General features: G+C 49.5%; 1 protein-coding gene across 3 annotated transcripts in view; it reads left to right on the plus strand.

Moving 5' to 3' along the window:
* Positions 1-16,136, plus strand: part of LOC122542273 (uncharacterized) — a 28,601-nt gene extending 12,465 nt beyond the window's left edge. Inside the window, exons 1-2 of one of the 3 annotated variants that reach the window (XM_087985014.1) lie at positions 247-362; positions 11,958-16,136. In XM_087985014.1, the coding sequence (XP_087841140.1) occupies positions 12,020-14,860 (2,841 nt within the window). In that variant the 5' untranslated portion in view covers positions 247-362; positions 11,958-12,019 and the 3' untranslated portion in view covers positions 14,861-16,136. Of the gene's footprint in view, positions 1-246; positions 363-1,941; positions 2,053-11,957 lie in introns of those variants that run through there. The other 2 variants (XM_043679848.2, XM_087985013.1) reach the window with 2 other exon arrangements.
* Positions 16,137-17,378: the final 1,242 nt, after the last annotated feature.

Here is a 17,378-nt window from a genome sequence, read left to right on the forward strand (position 1 = left end):
AAGTATTTGGATGGGTATATGAATAGGAAGGGTTTGGAGGGATATTAGCCGGGTGCTGGCAGGTGGGACTAGATTAGGTTGGGATATCTGGTCGGCATGGACGGGTTAGACTGAAGGGTCTGTCTCCATGCTGCACATCTCTATGACTCGGTATTCGATGTAAATATTGCTAATTCCGCCTCCTGTATGTTCTTAGCTACGAAGAGTGGCTGGCTCCTCTCGAATTGTCTTCTTTGGAGAGGGAACCTGACAGGGGTGTATGAGATTACGAGGGGCGTGGACGGAGTGGACTGGAAGCAGCTGCTCCTCTTTGTTGAAGCCTCAAGAACAACGCGGGATACGTTTAAGTTGAATTGCATGAGGTTGAGAGGGGGTTTGAGGAAAAGTTTTGTTTTCACCCAGAGATGCACCGTGACGGGAGGGTAGTTGATGCAGGTCAACCCACAGCCTTTACAAATGACTTGGATAAGCACTCAAGGCCATGGGCCAAACCGCTGGAAAGTGGGACTCATATAGATTTAGTGTTTTACGGCAGGACAGATGTGATGGGCCGAAGGGCCTCTTCTGTGCCGTGCAATTCTATGGTATGGGGAGAGCACGTGGTATTGGGACATGGGGAGTCATACAGGACTGTGGGGAGTGTGGGGCAGTGGGATTGGTTTGGGACTGATAAAGGGCTATGGGGTGGGACAGTGGGATTGGTTTGGGATTGATAAAGGGCTGTGGGGTGGGGCAGTGGGATTGGTAAAGGACTATGGGGTGGGGCAGTGGGATTGGTTTGGGATTGATAAAGGGCTGTGGTGTAGGGCAGTGGGATTGGTTTGGAATTGATAAAGGGCTATGGGGTGGGGCAGTGGGATTGGTTTGGGATTGATAAAGGGCCATGGGGTGGGGCAGTGGGATTGGTTTGGGATTGATAAAGGGCCATGGGGTGGGGCAGTGGGATTGGTTTGGGATTGATAAAGGGCTATGAGGCGGGCAGTAGGATTGGTTTGGGATTGATAAAGGGCTATGGGATGGGGCAGTGAGTTTAGTTTGGGGCTGACAATGGACTACGGGAAAGTAGGGCAATGGAATTAATTTGGGATTGAGACAGGACTCTAGGGACATTATGGGACTGTGGGATTAGTGTGCGGATTGGCCCAGGGCGATTGCGACTGTGGGGGAATGGGATTAGATTGGGATTGATACTTGGCGATGGGAAAACAGCTCGGAGAAAGTGAGGATTGCAGATGCTGCAGATCAGAGTTGAGAGTGTGGTGCTGGAAAAACACAGCAGGTCAGGCAACATCCGAGGAGCAGGAGAATCGACGTTTCGGGCAAAAGCCCTTCATCAGGAAGGGAAAGCAGGGCAATTGAATTAATTTGGGATTGACACAGGACTCTATGGACATTGTGGGGCTGTGGGATTAGGTTGAGATTGACTCAGCACTCTGGGGAGATAGTTGGACAGTGGAATTAATATCGATGTGACAATTCTGAGTCTGCCGCAAAGTCTGAATGGCCTGATTACAAGCTCCTGTTTTCACGTTAGCTGTAAATATCAACACTTCATGCTACCAGACGGTTTAAATATCACAACAGGTAATACATTCAGTGGTGAGTCAAGGCAGTCAGACTGCATCCCATCTTCCAAATCAGGAGAAAAAGCCATGGACAATCTGTCCAGGATTCACTCCTTTACAGAGCCCGCACTCTCAGCTGGTTTTCCTGCCCACACCCTGAACCTTTATTTCGCTCCTGAGTTACTCTTGGTAAATGAGCCTGGGGCAATGATACAAACGCAGAATTCATCAGTCAAGTTCTCTGAGAGTTGACATAACTTGACACCACAGCTTCCCCTTTTGCAAATGCACACCGTTTCAGTTTCCAGTTGATTGAGAGCAAGAGTCTTGGAAGATGTGTCCGAACGTACGGTGTGAGTTGGAAATCTGAACCATTGAAGACCAAGGTACAGGGGAGAAACACCGCAAGGCCCTCTCTCTTTCAAACATCCTCTACGTGTGGTGTCAGTGCTCCATGATTCTAGCGATTCAATCCAGGCCAGACTGGGTAAGGACAGCAGATTTCCTTCACTTACCAGACATCAGTAAACCTAATGGGTTTTTCCAACAATCATAGTCATCAGACTGATGCTTCCTGTCAATTCCAGATTTTAGTCATTGATTGCCTCAGCTCGCCGAGATTCGATCCCAAGACTCTCAGGCATCACGGTTCCAGAGATGTGACTGCTTTACCGTCTCCTCTCGGAAGAAACATAGACAGGCTGCTTAAGAAGGCGTTCAGCACCTTTATGGCTCAGACCATTGAGTATAGGAGTTGGGACGTTATGTAGAGGTTATACAGGATGTTGGTGAGGCCTTTTCTGAATCCAAGTCCCGTCACCCTGTCATCGAAAGGATAGTATTAAGCTCGAGAGGGTTCAGAAGAGATTTTCGAGGGTATGGAGGGTTTCAATTAAGGAGAGACAAGATAGGCTGGAGCTATTTTCCCTGGAGCGTAGGAGGTTTGAGGGGTGACCTTACAGAGGTTTATAAAATCATGAGGGGTATAGATAAGGTGAATGGCCAGGTGTCTTTTCCCTAGGGTGGGGGACGAGAGGGCACATTTTCTAAGGTGGGAGGGGAATTTTTTTTAAAAAAAGAACATATGAGGCAATTTTTTTTTTACGCAGAGTGTGATTTGTGTGTGGAATGAATTTCCAGAGGAAGTGGTGAATGTGGCTGCTGTTACAACATTTAAAAGACATTTCGCTAAGTACATGAACGGGAAAGGTTTGGAGGGATATGGGCCAATCACGCGCAGATTAGTTTGGGATTACAGTCGCCGTGGACTGGCTGGACTGTTTCCGTGCTTACCATGATGCGGGGGAACCAGTGTTGGACTGGGGTTGACAAAGATCGCACAACACCAGGTTATAATCCAATGGGTTGATTTGGAAGCACTAGCTTTCGGAGCACTGCTCCTTCATCAGGTAGCTGTGGAGCAGGATCAGAAGACATTATCAATGGGGGAGAATTTTGCTCTAAATTCTTGTGTCTTATGATCTCTGCCACCTGATGAAGGAGCAGTGCTCTGAAGGCTCACCCTTTCAAATAAACCTGTTGGGCAGGAACCTGGTGTTGTGTGATTTTTAAGTGTTTCCCTGCTGAATGATACAGGACAGATGTCAGAGGTAGTTTCTTTACTCAGAGTGGTAGGGACGTGTCTGCAACAGTAGTATTGCATTGGATAGACATATAGATGAAAATGGAATAGTGTAGAATCTAAAATTTGAACTTAGGTTATTATTAGAAGCAACAAGTATATGTGGATTTTTTACTAACCACAAAATGGCTGTTCAATTTAAAAGAATACAAGAAACTAGCTGAGAGTAGTGATTGAACCCGGTGAACTTGTACGCTATTTTGCAGAATTCAAAGATAAGAGGACAATAGAGTTTTCATAAAATAAATACTGACACATTAACTGACCATTCGAACTAATGTTAAACTGCTACCGTGGCATAACAATTTATGTAAATAAGATTTCTTTCCCAAAGAATACCATTGGATTAACCTGTTGTCAATCATGTCACCATGTTACAGTTGATTGGACTTTTCTTGATTTTCATTGGTTAAAAAGGCTTCCAATTGGTTTCGTAGGTCGGTGCAACATTGAGGGCCGAAGGGCCGTGCCGTGCCGTGCCACGCCACTACCAAGAGCACTAACTTCCTCACCCAAAAATTAGATTAGATTCTCTACAGTGTGGAAACAGGCCCTTCGGCCCAACAATTCCACACTGACCCTCTGAAGAGTAACCCACCCAGACCCATTTCCCTCTGACTAATGCACCATCACTATGGGCAATTTAGCATGGCCAATTCACCTGATCTGCACCTTTGGAGGAAACCCACGCAGACACGGGAAGAATGTGCAAACTCCACACAGACAGTCATCCAAGGCTGGGACTGAACCTGGGACCTGGTGCTGTAGGCCAGCAGTGCTAACCACTGAGCCACCATGCCACCCTTATGGATAAGGCTATTTTAGAATGAATAATGTGGAATGACTTCCGGGTCAGGGAATATGTTACAGCAGTAAGGGGGAAAGGTCATCTCGGAAGACTCTCCAATTAAAACTGGGTAAAATTTAAAAACTGTAAAGGAGCAACTACATTGATGGGACTGTACTATAGACCCCTCACACTCCAAGAGACGCAGAATGGAGCAGATATGTTGGCAAACTTAGGGAAGTGTAAAAGTAATAGGGTGGTGATTGTAGGGAGTTTCGACTAACCAACAGTACCTATAGTGTGAAAGGTTTAGAGGGAGCAGAGTTATTTTTTTAAAATGCATCCTGAAGAGCTTTATAAGCCAGTATATAAACGGCCTGACAAGACAAGGAGTGTTCCTGGACTTCATTTTTAGGCATCAACACCGAGCAAGTATTTTGCAGACAGCTCTGTTAGATGCAAGATTGGCATGGAAAAAAGGTCAAGAATGGGCCTGAGCTCAAACTTCTCGGCTGGCTGACTTTAATAAGATCAGATCATCATTTGGCCAAAGTGGACTGGGAAACAGATACCTTCTCTCTCAGAGCAGTGGGATCCATTCAAGAAAGAAACAGTACAAGGTCAACAGAGAGAAAGGATGAAGGGCTTTCGCCCAAAATGTCGATTCTCCTGCTCCTCGGATGCTGCCTGGCCTGCTCCACAGTTCAGCACCACACTCTCGACTCTGATCTGCAGTCCCTCACTTTCGCCACAGAGAAAGGATGGGACCATCAAATCCTGTGAACCCTGGGTATTGAGGGACATACAGCATTGGACAAAGAGAAAAGGGAGGTTTCCGGCAGACAGTGAGGCCTCGACACAACAGGAGACTTGGAGCATCACGGAAAGTATTCCATTTGCATGCATCGCTGCTTGTTATGTCAACTTCCCTGCACGGGATTGTCAGAAACTGCAGAGAGTTGTGAACACAACTAAATGCATGACGTAAGCCAACCTTTCCATCCACTGACTCCATCTGTACACACCACTGCCTCAGGAAGGCAGTCAACATCAGCAAAGACGTCTCCCACCCCGGTTATAACAAAAAGCTTACAAAAAGATACAAAAGCTTAAACACACATACCGACCGATTCAAGAACAGCTCCTTCTCCGCTGCTGTTGTTAAACCGCTGTGTTGAGAGTGTGGCGCTGAAAAAGCACAGCAGGTCGGGGAGCATCCGAGGAGCAGGAGAATCGACGTTTCGGGCAATAAGCCCTTCCTGATCAAACGTCGAATCCCCCAGCTCCTCGGATGCTGCCTGACCTGCTGTGCTTTCCCCAGCGCCACATTCTCGACTCTACTCTCCAGCATCTGCAGTTCCCTCACCTTCTCCGTTATCAGACTTCTGACTCGACTTTCTCAGGCTTTAAATGTAATGCTGACCTCGCTCGTTGTGGGCGTTCCCTGCTGCCGCTAACATTGTATCCCTCGCCCTGTTCAATCAGCCTTACACAGTTTGTATGATACAGTCTGCCTGTACCACAGGCGAAACAAAACTTTGCACTGTCCCGAGTAGATGCGACAATAATAAATCAAATTAGATCTGTGTAGCCAGCGCAAGAGGGGACTTAAAAGGATTAGGGGAGCTACAAAGGACCTGAAAGGTAACTGGGAGGCAAATCCTAATTTGTTTTACCACATGTTACCAATAAAAAGAGAATTTTAAGCCCCATAGCAATAATTTGTCTGTGAAGCCAGAGGATGTAGGTTGGATTCTAAATGAATATTGGTATTCTCTACTGAGAGGGATGGTCTGGGTATAGAAATCATGTGATTCTGGTGAAGAAATTAGCGTAGACAGAGAGGGGAGGCTTAAAAGTGGGTAAATCTCCGTGCCTCGAAGACTGTGGTGCTGGAAAAGCACAGCCAGTCAGGCAGCATCCGAGGAGTAGGAGAGTTGACGTTTCAGGCATAATCACCTGCCTGATGAAGGGCTTGTGCCCGAAACGTCGATTCTCCTGCTCCTCGGATGCTGCCTGACCGGCTGTGCTTTTCCAGCACCACACTTTCTACCCTCATCTGCAATCCCTCCCTTTCTCCTAAACCTCCTCGGCGGGTAAGTGAGGCAAGAGAGGAAATAACCGGGCACCTACACACATTTTCACTTTTTAGATTAGATTAGATTCCCGACAGTGTGGCCCAACCAGTCCACACTGACCCTCTGAAGAGTAACCCACCCAGACCCATTTCCCTCTGACTAATGCACCTAACACTACGGGCAATTTCTTACGGCCAGTTCACCTGGCCCGCACATCTTTGCATTGTGGGAGGAAACCGGAGCACCCGGAGGAAACCCACGCAGACACGAGGAAAATATGCAAATTCCACACAGACAGTCGCTTGAGGCTGGGATCGAACCTGGTACTGTGAGGCAGCAGTGCTAACCACTGAGCCACCGTGTCTCATTTCCTCTGCGCCCGCAGAAATGATGCAGTAGGGCTGGAGGATAACTGACGTGGTGCCGTTGTTCGAGAAGGGAGTAAGGGATGAATCAAGAAACGATGGCCCAGTCAGTCTAACCTTGGTGTTGGGACAAGTTTGGATGAAATTCTGAGGGACAGAAATAACCTGGGTTTGGAAAGGTCGAGACTCATCAAGGACAGTCAGTACAGTTTTGTTAAGGGGAGATCATAGCTGACCAACTTCACTGAGTTTTTCAAATGGGGTGACCATGTTTGTACATGAAGGCAATGCTTCTTCCTCAATCCACTTGGATTTCGGCAAAGCTTTCGATAACGTCCTGTATGAGACACTGGTATGACTGTATGGGATCCATGGAAATTTGATCAATTGGATCCACAATTAACTGAGTGGCAAGAAAATATATTGGGTGCAATTCTGGTCTCCCTCCAATCGAAAGGATGTTGTGAAACTTGAAAGCGTTCAGAAAAGATTTACAGGGATGTTGCCAGGGTTGGAGGGTTTGAGCTATAGGGAGGGGCTGAGTAGGCGGGGGCTGTTTTCCCTGGAGTGTCGGAGGCTGAGGGGTGACCTTATAGAGGTTTATAAAATCATGAGGGGCATGGATAGGGTGAAAATCTTTTTTCCCTGGGGTGGGGGAGTCTAAAACTAGAGGGCATAGGTTTAAGGTGAGAGAGGAAAGTTATGAATAGGACTTAAGGGGCAACTTTTTCACCCAGAGGGTGGTGCGTGTCTGGAATGAGTTGCCAGAGGAAGTGGTGGAGACTGGTACAATTACAACATTCGGGTCATACAATCCCGACAGTGTGGAAACTGGCCAATTAGCTCAACAAGGAGAAAATGAGGACTGCAGCTGCTGGGAATCAGGGTCAAAAAGTGTGGCGCTGGAAAAGCACGGCATGTCAAGCAGCATCCGCGGAGCAGGAAGATCGACGTTTCGATCATGAGCTCTTCATCAGGAACGTCGATTCTCCTGCTCCCCAGATGCTGCCTGATCTGCTGTGCTTTTCCAGCACCACACTCTCAACATTTGGCTCAACAAGTCCACTCCGACCCTCTGAAGAATAACCTGCCTGGACTCATTCCTTCACCCAACATTTATCCCTGATTAATGCACCTAACCTGCACATCCCTGGCTGGGACAATTTAGCATGGCCAATCCACCCTATCCTGCACATCCCTGGGCACTATGGGACAATTTAGCACGGCCAATCCACCCTAACCTGCACATCCCTGGGCACTACGGGATATTTTAGCATGGCCAATCCACCCTAACCTGCACATCCCTGGGCACTACAGGACAATTTAGCATGGCCAATCCACCCTAACCTGCACATCCCTGGGCACTACGGGACAATTTAGCATGGCCAATCCACCCTAACCTAAACATCTTTGGATTGTGGGAGAAAACCAGTGCACCTGGTGGAACTCCACGTAGACATGGAGGGAGAATGTGCAAGTTCGATGCAGACAGTCACCTCAGGCTGGAATCGAACCTGGGTCCCTGGCACCGTGAGGCAGCAGTGCTTACCATTGATGGGTACATGAATAGGAAGGGTTTAGAGGGATATGTGCCAAGTGCTGGCAAATGGGACTAGCTTTACCGAGGACATCTGTTCGGCACGGATGAGTTGGACCGAAGGGCCTGTTTCCAGGTTGTACAGCTCAAATGACTCCCCAGAGAAACCATGACCCATTCTCAAAAAAAGTCATTTCAAAACTCCAAGTAGGAAAGTGGCCTGTGCCCGAAACGTCGAATCTCCTGTTCCCTGGATGCTGCCTGACCTGCTGTGCTGTTCCAGCAATAAAGTTTCAACTTTGATCTCCAGCATCTGCAGACCTCACTTTCTCCCCCAAGTATATTTCATTGCTGCACAAAGACTCAGGGAGGATGAACCATCCAGAGAAGGCTACAGTAGTTAAGGATGGTATCAAATCAAAAAACAAGGCACATTACAATGCAGCAGTTTGGGCAAGTTCTAACTACAGCATAGGATGCCTTCATATCTGAGCCCCCGTTCAGCCAAGAATAGGGGCTCGTCTGCCTCAAGGTGAGGAGAAAGGAGATTTCAGTGAACCAAGCGGTTGTGACCAAGTGGCACTGCAGGCGATGACGTTCTTGGTGAGGAATGTGGGGGAGTAAGGTATTTGACGAGCTATGAGCAGGGGTGAGGGGCTGGGTGAAGCAAACTATCGAATAATAGTCTCGGCTCCACGTGAGTTAGTCTCTGTCCCGACTCGAGGTTGTTCCCAGGACTGTTTGCCTGGGAGAATGAGGTTGTGGCAGGAGCAGGCTGGGGTGGGGTTGGTGGGTTGTGCAATGAATGAAGGCAATGGATGGAAGGGGAGGGCGAGTGGGGTTTGGGGGGTGGGTTGGTGGAAGGGCTAGTTAATGGGCGAGTCAAAGGGATAATGGCGGGGGGATTCAATGGAAGGGAAGGCAGAGGAGGTGGAAGGGATTGGAAGAGGAGGGATTGGAGGGGTGTGTATTTTTGTGTCTGTATTTGTGTATGTGTTTGTGTGTCTCTGTGCATCTGTGTGTGTGTCTGTGTCTATAGGTGAGTTTGTGTGTATATCTGTATGTGTGTCTGTGTCTGTCTGTGTGTGCGTCTGTCTGCCTGCGTGTGTGTCTATGTGTGTGTGTGTTTGTGACTGTGTGTATATTTGTGTTTGTCTGTGCGCCTGTGTGTATCTACGTGTGTCTTTGTGTGTGTTTGTGTGTCTGTGCGCATATGTGTGGTGTCTGTGTGTTTGTGTGTCTGTGTGTATGCGTTTCTGTGTGTGTGCGGTGTGTATGTGTGCCTGTGCATGTGTGTCAGTATCTGTGTCTGTCTGTCTGCATGTGTGTCTATGTGTGTGTTCGCGATTGTGTGTGTCCATGTGCATGCTTGTATCTGCGTGCGCGTGTCTGTGTGTGTTTGTGTATGTGTGTGCCTGTATGTGTGTCTGCCTGTGTCTGTGTGTGCATGTCTGTGTGCATGTGTGTGTTTGTGTGTAAATTTGTGTGTGTGTGTGCCTGTGTGTGTCTGTATGCATATGTGTGTGTTTGTGTGCCTGTGTGTGTTTGTGTGTGTGTGCCTGTGTGTTAAAGTGTATGTGTCTGGTGTGTGTTTGTGTGTGTGTGGCTATGTGTTTGTGTGCTTATCTGTGTGTGTATGCGTGTGTGTGTGTCTGTGTGTGTTTGTGCATGTGTGTCTGTGTGTATGTGTACCTAAGTGTGTATATATGTGCATCTGTGCATCTGTGTGTGTGTGTGTGTGTATGTGTGTGGGTGTCCGCGTGTCTGTGTGTATGTCTCTGTCTCTGTATGTGTGTCCGTGTGTCTAAGTGTGTATATGTGTGCATCTGTGTGTGTGTGTGTGTGTGTCTTTGTGTGTGACTGTGCATGTGTCTATGTGTATGTAGCTGGAAATGTGTTGCTGGAAAAGCGCAGCAGGTCAGGCAGCATCCAGGGAACAGGAGAATCGACGTTTCGGGCATAAGCCCGAAGAAGGGCTTATGCCCGAAACGTCGATTCTCCTGTTCCCTGGATGCTGCCTGACCTGCTGCGCTTTTCCAGCAACACATTTCCAGCTCTGATCTCCAGCATCTGCAGACCTCACTTTCTCCTCTATGTGTATGTATGTCTGTGTGCATGTGTACCTAAGTGTGTATATATGTGCATCTGTGCGTTTGTGTGTGTGCGTGTGAGCATGTCTGTGTGTGTGTCTCTGTATGTATGCGTCTCAGTGTGTATATGTGTGCGTCTGTGTGTGTGTGTTTGTGTCTGTATGTATGTGTGTCTAAGTGTGTACATGTATCTAAGTGTGTATGTGTGTGTGTGTATATGTGTGTCTAAGTGTTTATATATACGTGTGTGTGTGTCTAAGTGTGTATATATATATGCGTGTGTGTGTGTCTAAGTGTTTATATATATGTGTATGTGTGTGTCTAAGTGTTTATATATATGTGTGTGTGTGTATGTGTGTCTAAGTGTTTATATATGTGTGTGTGTATGTGTCTAAGTGTTTATATATATGTGTGTGTGTGTGTCTAAGTGTTTATATATGTGTGTGTGTCTAAGTGTTTATATATATGTGTGTGTGTGTGTCTAAGTGTTTATATATATGTGTGTGTGTGTGTATGTGTGTCTAAGTGTTTATATATATGTGTGTGTGTGTCTAAGTGTTTATATATGTGTGTGTGTGTCTAAGTGTTTATATATATGTGTGTGTGTGTATGTGTGTCTAAGTATTTATATATGTGTGTGTGTATGTGTCTCTAAGTGTTTATATATATGTGTGTCTAAGTGTTTATATATATATGTGTGTGTGTGTGTATGTGTGTCTAAGTGTGTATATGTGTGTGTGTATGTGTGTCTAAGTGTTTATATATGTGTGTGTGTGTATTTGTGTCTAAGTGTTTATATATGTGTGTGTGTGTATGTGTGTCTAAGTGTTTATATATGTGTGTGTGTGTGTGTGTGTCTAAGTGTTTATATATATGTGTGTCTAAGTGTTTTTATATATGTGTGTGTGTGTGTCTAAGTGTTTATATATATATGTGTGTGTGTGTATGTGTGTCTAAGTGTGTATATGTGTGTGTGTGTGTCTAAGTATTTATATATGTGTGTGTGTGTGTATGTGTGTCTAAGTGTTTATATATGTGTGTGTGTGTGTGTATGTGTGTCTAAGTGTTTATATATATGTGTGTGTGTGTGTGTATGTGTGTCTAAGTGTTTATATATATATGTGTGTGTGTGTATGTGTGTCTAAGTGTTTATATATATGTGTGTATGTGTGTCTAAGTGTTTATATATGTGTGTGTGTGTGTGTATATGTGTGTCTAAGTGTTTATATATATGTGTGTGTGTGTGTGTGTGTGTATACATGGTGCCTTCAAGGCAGGGGTGCGTGAAATAGCCGTGACTGGGGACTGAGGGGCTGACAGATGAACTGCAGCAATAGTGTGGCTAACCACTACTTCACAACGCCAGAGACCCGGGTTCAATTCCCGCCTTAGGTGACTGACTGTGTGGAGTTTGCATGTTCTCCCCGTGTCTGCGTGGGTTTCCTCCGGGTGCTCTGGTTTCCTCCCACAGTCCAAAGATGTGCAGGTCAGGTGAATTGGCCATGCTAAATTGCCCGTAGTGTTAAGTAAGGGGTAAATGTAGGGGTATGGGTGGGTTGCGCTTTGGCGGGTCGGTGTGGATTTGTTGGCCCGAAGGGCCTGTTTCCACACTGTAATGTAATGTAATCTAATCTAATAGGCCGGGGTCTTGGGATGGGGCCCTGAGCTGGGTATCACTGGGCATGACAGGAGGTGGAGAGTGCTCCCTCGCTCTCTGCCAGAAAAGGTGAACCAAGACATTCGGGGGGGGGGGGGGGAGGGGGGGTGTTCAAAGAGCAGCTAATAATCTGACAGAGGAGGAAATCACAAACATCAATCAGGATGGCTTGGAGCATTGGCAAGTTGGCTTCATTTCCAACTAAATCTACAACATAAACTGTCTCTGATTTGCAGGTTAGCGAGTGAGGGACTGAGCACTGTCCACGCACCAGCTGAGCAGGCCAACGCCAGGAGAGATGGCGCGACTGCGTGTTGACTGGCCGCCGCTGGTCTGCGCCCTGTCCTGCATTGCGCTGGCGCCCGTGGCCCCTGGCTACAGTTTCCAGAACTGCATCCAGAGCGCCAGCCACAACGGCTCCTTCCAGTGCGTCCACCGGTTCCTGAGGCGGGTCTCCGGCGCCGTCTCGGACCTGCCGCCCAGCGCCCTCCACCTCAACGTCTCCCACAACCTGCTGAGCCGGCTGCCAGCGGGCAGCTTCGGCGCAGTGCCGGGCCTGCTCAGCCTGCGGCTGGACTACAACCGGATCAGCTGGGTGGAAGCCGGGGCCTTCAGTAACCTCAGCCGGCTGATGGTCCTCAACCTCTCCTACAACGGCATATCCTGGCTGGGGCCGACGGACTTCCTCGGCTTGGCCAGCCTGTGCCAGCTGCTGGTGGACCACAACCGCCTGGCCACGGTCCAGCCTGACGCCTTTGCCGCGCCCACGGGTCTGCAGACGCTCGACATGAGCTTCAACAGGCTGGGGAACTTCTCCAGGGTGGTCGACTCGGTCGCTGCCCTCCGCCAGTTGACCTGCCTGGATCTGAGCACCAACCGCCTGCGCTCCCTCCGGCATTCCGCCCCTCTGCCGCTCTCCTTGCGGCTCCTCTACCTCCGCAACACCTCGCTCGGCGCCCTGGACTGCCGGCGGGATTTCCTGGACCGCAACTTCACCCTGGACGTGTCCGACAACAACATCTCCCGGCTCTCCGACGTCGACCTGAGGAAGGTCGCCTGGTTGGTCGTCAGGAACAACCCCCTGGACGTCTCGGAGCTGCTCCGATCCGGGAACGTGGACCCCCAGCGGGTTGAATACTCCGGGTTACGACTCGGCAGCTTCTCAGAGCTCACCAAGCTGTGCCGTCACCTTGGTAACGGGACGATTGAGCGCTTGCTCTTGCAGAACAATCAGATCTCCTACCCCGCTCTCCTGTCCCTGAAGGACTGCCCGCCGGTCAAGGTCTGGGATCTGTCGCACAACTTTCTGACGGCCGACAACTGCCTGAAGTTCATAACCCAGAGGGAGCAAGTCACATCTTTCCTCTTGGAGCACAATAGGATTCAAAGGCTGTCTGCCTGCTGCAGCGAGAGGGCAGCCCCCTTCCCCAAACTGACCTACCTGTCTTACCGCTACAACCGGATTTTGGCCGTGCCCGCCTGCGCCTTCTCTCACGCCCCCAGCGTCAGGAGCCTCCTGCTGAACATCAACAACATCGCCGTCATCAACAGGACGGCCTTCGCTGAGCTCAGCCAACTACTGACCCTCCGCCTGGACAACAACCTCATCACGGACCTCCACCAGGAGACCTTCTCCGGGCTGGCCCGCCTCCGCACCCTCAACCTGAGGAACAACAGGGTCTCCATCATCTTCAACAATGTCTTCGCCAGCCTCGGCAGCTTGGATATCTTGGACCTGGGCGGCAACAAGATCCGGAGTCTCACCGGCCTGTCCTTCGGCGGGCTCCGCAACCTGACCAAGCTCTACCTGGACAGGAACAGCATCACCCACATCAGCGGGGAGATCTTCAGCCACCTCCCGTCTCTGAGGGTGCTGGACCTGGCCAAGAACTGGATCCGGTACAACAGCGGCCTAGCCACAAAGGCTCCATTCGTCCACCTGGGCAGACTCGGCATCCTCAAGCTGCAGGCCCAGCAGCCCTACGGCATCAACATCATCCCCCCGGGGTTCTTCAGAGGCCTCACCTCCCTCCGGGACCTGTACCTGGGAGAGAACAAGATGTCGCTGTCCTCCAGTCGCACGTTCGAGGGCCTGGTCAACCTGAGGATCCTCTCCATGCCCGACACGTGCAACGGCGTCCACAGTCTCGACCCGGGCGTCTTCCGGAACCTCCGACGCCTGGAGAGGCTGGATCTCGAGAACGTCGGCCTCCGCTTCATGTCGGTCGATATCTTCGGCGGCCTCGCCAACCTCAGGAGCTTGGTGCTGGGCAAAAACGCCATCCAGACGGTCAACAGCAGCGTGCTGGAGCACCTGCCCTCCCTGAGCTACCTGGACCTGAGGAAGAATCCGTTCCCTTGCATCTGCAGCAACGGCTGGTTCCGAAACTGGTCCCTCTCCAACCCCAGGGTGCAGGTCGTCTACTTTTACAACCAGACCTGCGCCAACCAGCAGAGAGAATACCTGTACAAGTTCGACACTCGGGTCTGTTACTTGGACTTTGGGCATCTCATGTTCGAAATAATCTTGCCGGTGTTGCTCCTGTTCACTTTCGCCCCTGTCGTCTACGCTAAAGGGTACTGGCACATTAAGTACGGACTGTACATTTTACGCTCCTGGCTGAACGACTACAGGGGAAGGGAAGAGAGTCAACAGTCCTACAGATACGACGCTTTCATCTCCTACAATTCCAATGACGAAGGGTGGGTCCTGCAGGAGCTGGTGCCAAACCTGGAAGACAACGGCCCTCAGTGTTTCAAACTCTGCCTCCACCACAGAGACTTTGAACTGGGCAAGTACATCATCGACAACATCGTGGACAGCATCTACCAGAGCAGGAAGACCATCTGCGTCATGAGCCGCAGCTACCTGGAGAGCGAGTGGTGCTCCATGGAGCTAGAGCTGGCCAGCTACAGGCTCTTCCACGAGCTCAAGGACGTCGTCGTCCTGCTCTTCCTGGAGAAGATTCCGGAAGCCGAGCTCTCCACCTACCACAAGATGCGGAAGGTGATGAAGGAGAAGACCTACATCCAGTGGCCGACGGATGCGGAAGCTCAGAAGCTCTTTTGGGTCAAAGTGAGGGCAGCGATCAAAGGGTCCAGTCGAGTCAAAGACAGGGACGCTGAAGTGGACAGTTAAAACTCAACCCTTCCAGGACCTGCGCTCTGCCCTGTCAGCCTCCTCCAGTGACCCTCACCACACGGCCTCCCCTCGCCATTACTGCTCAATTTGTTGCATTTCTGTCCAATCTTCAAGTGTTAGCCCTTCGTCCGTCGCCTCTCCTGCTCCTCGGATGTTGCCTGACCGGCTGTGCTTTTCCAGCGCCACACTTTTTGATCTCCGGGCATCTGCAGGCCTCACTTTCTCCCGAACTGACACCACGGGCCCAGAAACGGGAGCGAGGTGATTATCTCGTCTCCCCGTCCAGCCCGTCGGACTCTGGAGGCAGAGGCAACGCTGGAGGAACTCAGCAGGCCTGGCAGCATCGGTGAAGTGGGAAGCAGAGTTAATGGGAATGACTCCTCTTCACGACTGTTTTCTGCATCCTGACCCTCATCGTACAAGCTGACGTTCTGAAGACCAGTCAGACCAGACTCAAAACATTAACCCTGCTTCTCTCTCTCTCTCTCTCTCCACCGATGCTGACAGAACTGATGAGTTTCTCCAGCGATCTCTGTGCTTGTTTTGGATTTCCGATATTTTGCCTTTATTCCCACCTCTCACTCCGAGCTGCTGGGGTGAGAAATAGATCTCGATTTTTGTTTTTTTTTCAAAATTTGTTTTTCCACAGGACCAATACGTTGACAAACACGAACAGTAGTAGACCCAGCACCGACTCTTGCAGCACATCACAGGCTTCCAGTCTGAGAATCAACTCCCTACTACCACTCTCTGTTTTAAACTGTCAAGCCCATTGTGTATGCAAATAGCTAGCTTTCCCATGTGGTCTAACCTTACTAAACTGTATAACTGTGTGAGAAAACTTTGCCACACATCATCCTTGCTTTTTCTGCACATGACTTTAAATTGACGTCCCTCTCATTCTTGCTCGTTTTACAAGGGGGAGCACCTTCTGCCTATTGACTCTCTCCAGCCCACTCAGGATTTTGAACGCCTCCATCAGACCTCCCTCTCAGCCGTGATCTCTTCACGGAGAAAAGTGCCAACCTCTGGGTTCGATCCCAGCCTCGGGGCGACTGTCTGTGTGGGAGGTTGCACGTTCTCCCCATTTCTGCGTGGGTTTCCTCTGGGTGCTCCGGTTTCCTCCCACAGTCCAAAGATGTGCAGGTTAGGGTGGATTGGCCATGCTAAATTGTCCCATAGTGTCCAGGTATGTGCAGGTTAGGGTGGATTGGCCACGCTAAATTGTCCCGTAGTGCCCAGGGATGTGCAGGTTAGGGTGGATTGGCCATGCTAAATTGTCCCATAGTGCCCAGGTATGTGCAGGTTAGGGTGGATTGGCCATGCTAAATTGTCCCATAGTGCCCAGGGATGTGCAGGTTGGGGTGGATAGGCCATGCTAAATTGTCCCATAGTGCCCAGGGATGTGCAGGTTAGGGTGGATTGGCCATGCTAAATTGCCCCATAGTGCCCAGGGATGTGCAGGTTAGGGTGGATTGGCCATGCTAAATTGTCCCATAGAACCCAGCGATGTGCAGGTTAGGGTGGATTGGCCATGCTAAATTGTCCCACAGTGTTCAATGATATACAGATTGAATTGGAAGTGCTAACTTGTCCAGGGATGTGTAGATTGTGGTGGACTTGCCATGCTAAATTGTCCCATAGTGCCCAGGAATATACAGGTTAGGGGGCGATTGGCCGTGCTAAATTGTCCCATACTGTTCACAGAATTGCAGATTAGGGAGCGATTGGCCGTGCTAAATTGCACAATAGTATTGTTGGGTGAGCAGGCTAGGTGCTTTCAAAAATGCCGGGTTACAGGGATAGGGTCAGCGTTGGGGTGGTGGGATGTTCTTTGGAGGGACTTGATGGACCGAATGGCCTGTTTTCACACTGTAGGGATTCTATCCATCTCTCAACAAATCCTCAACCCATTCACAAGACTCCAAAACCCCAAGGTGGTACTGCATGCAAGATATCTGAAGTGTGTGCATGCGTGTGTGTGTGTGTGTGCGTGCGTGCGTGCATGTGTGTGTGCGCGTGCCTGCGTGCGGGTGTGTGCTTGTGGAGGTTTGTACAAGAACTGTCGATCGGGGACACCTTGTGTCAGGAGATACTGAGACACTGGAGCCTTGACGTGCAGGTCGAGCAGCCTTATTTCCCGCAAACCTCACAGCTTCCTCCCCACCTTGCCATGGCGTGTCGGTCGAAGACCACTGAGCCTTGTTACTGGGGCGATGCGGACGGATGTCTCTGACTGTGTGGGTCTCTGTGGGTACTGCACTCTTCTGGTTATTACCCAGCCAACCTGTGAAGTGGTTTTGTATGTGGGGTACTTAAAGCCAAAACATTAGAAAATTGCCATAGATTAGACCATTTCAGTCCTCTTGAACCTGCCTTGCTGTTCAGCTGAAGCACAACTAATTTTTTTTTTCAAAAATGTACTTTAAAATCTTTACACACACAGTCACTAGAGCTGTTCTGTTCTGTACAGTCTTTCCACATGAAGATTGGACATTTCTCACTTACAAAAGAC

Source organism: Chiloscyllium plagiosum, unplaced genomic scaffold (assembly GCF_037043375.1).
Source record: "Chiloscyllium plagiosum isolate Xiang-an unplaced genomic scaffold, Cpla_swu_hap1 HiC_scaffold_50, whole genome shotgun sequence".
In the NCBI taxonomy this organism is placed as follows: domain Eukaryota; kingdom Metazoa; phylum Chordata; class Chondrichthyes; order Orectolobiformes; family Hemiscylliidae; genus Chiloscyllium; species Chiloscyllium plagiosum.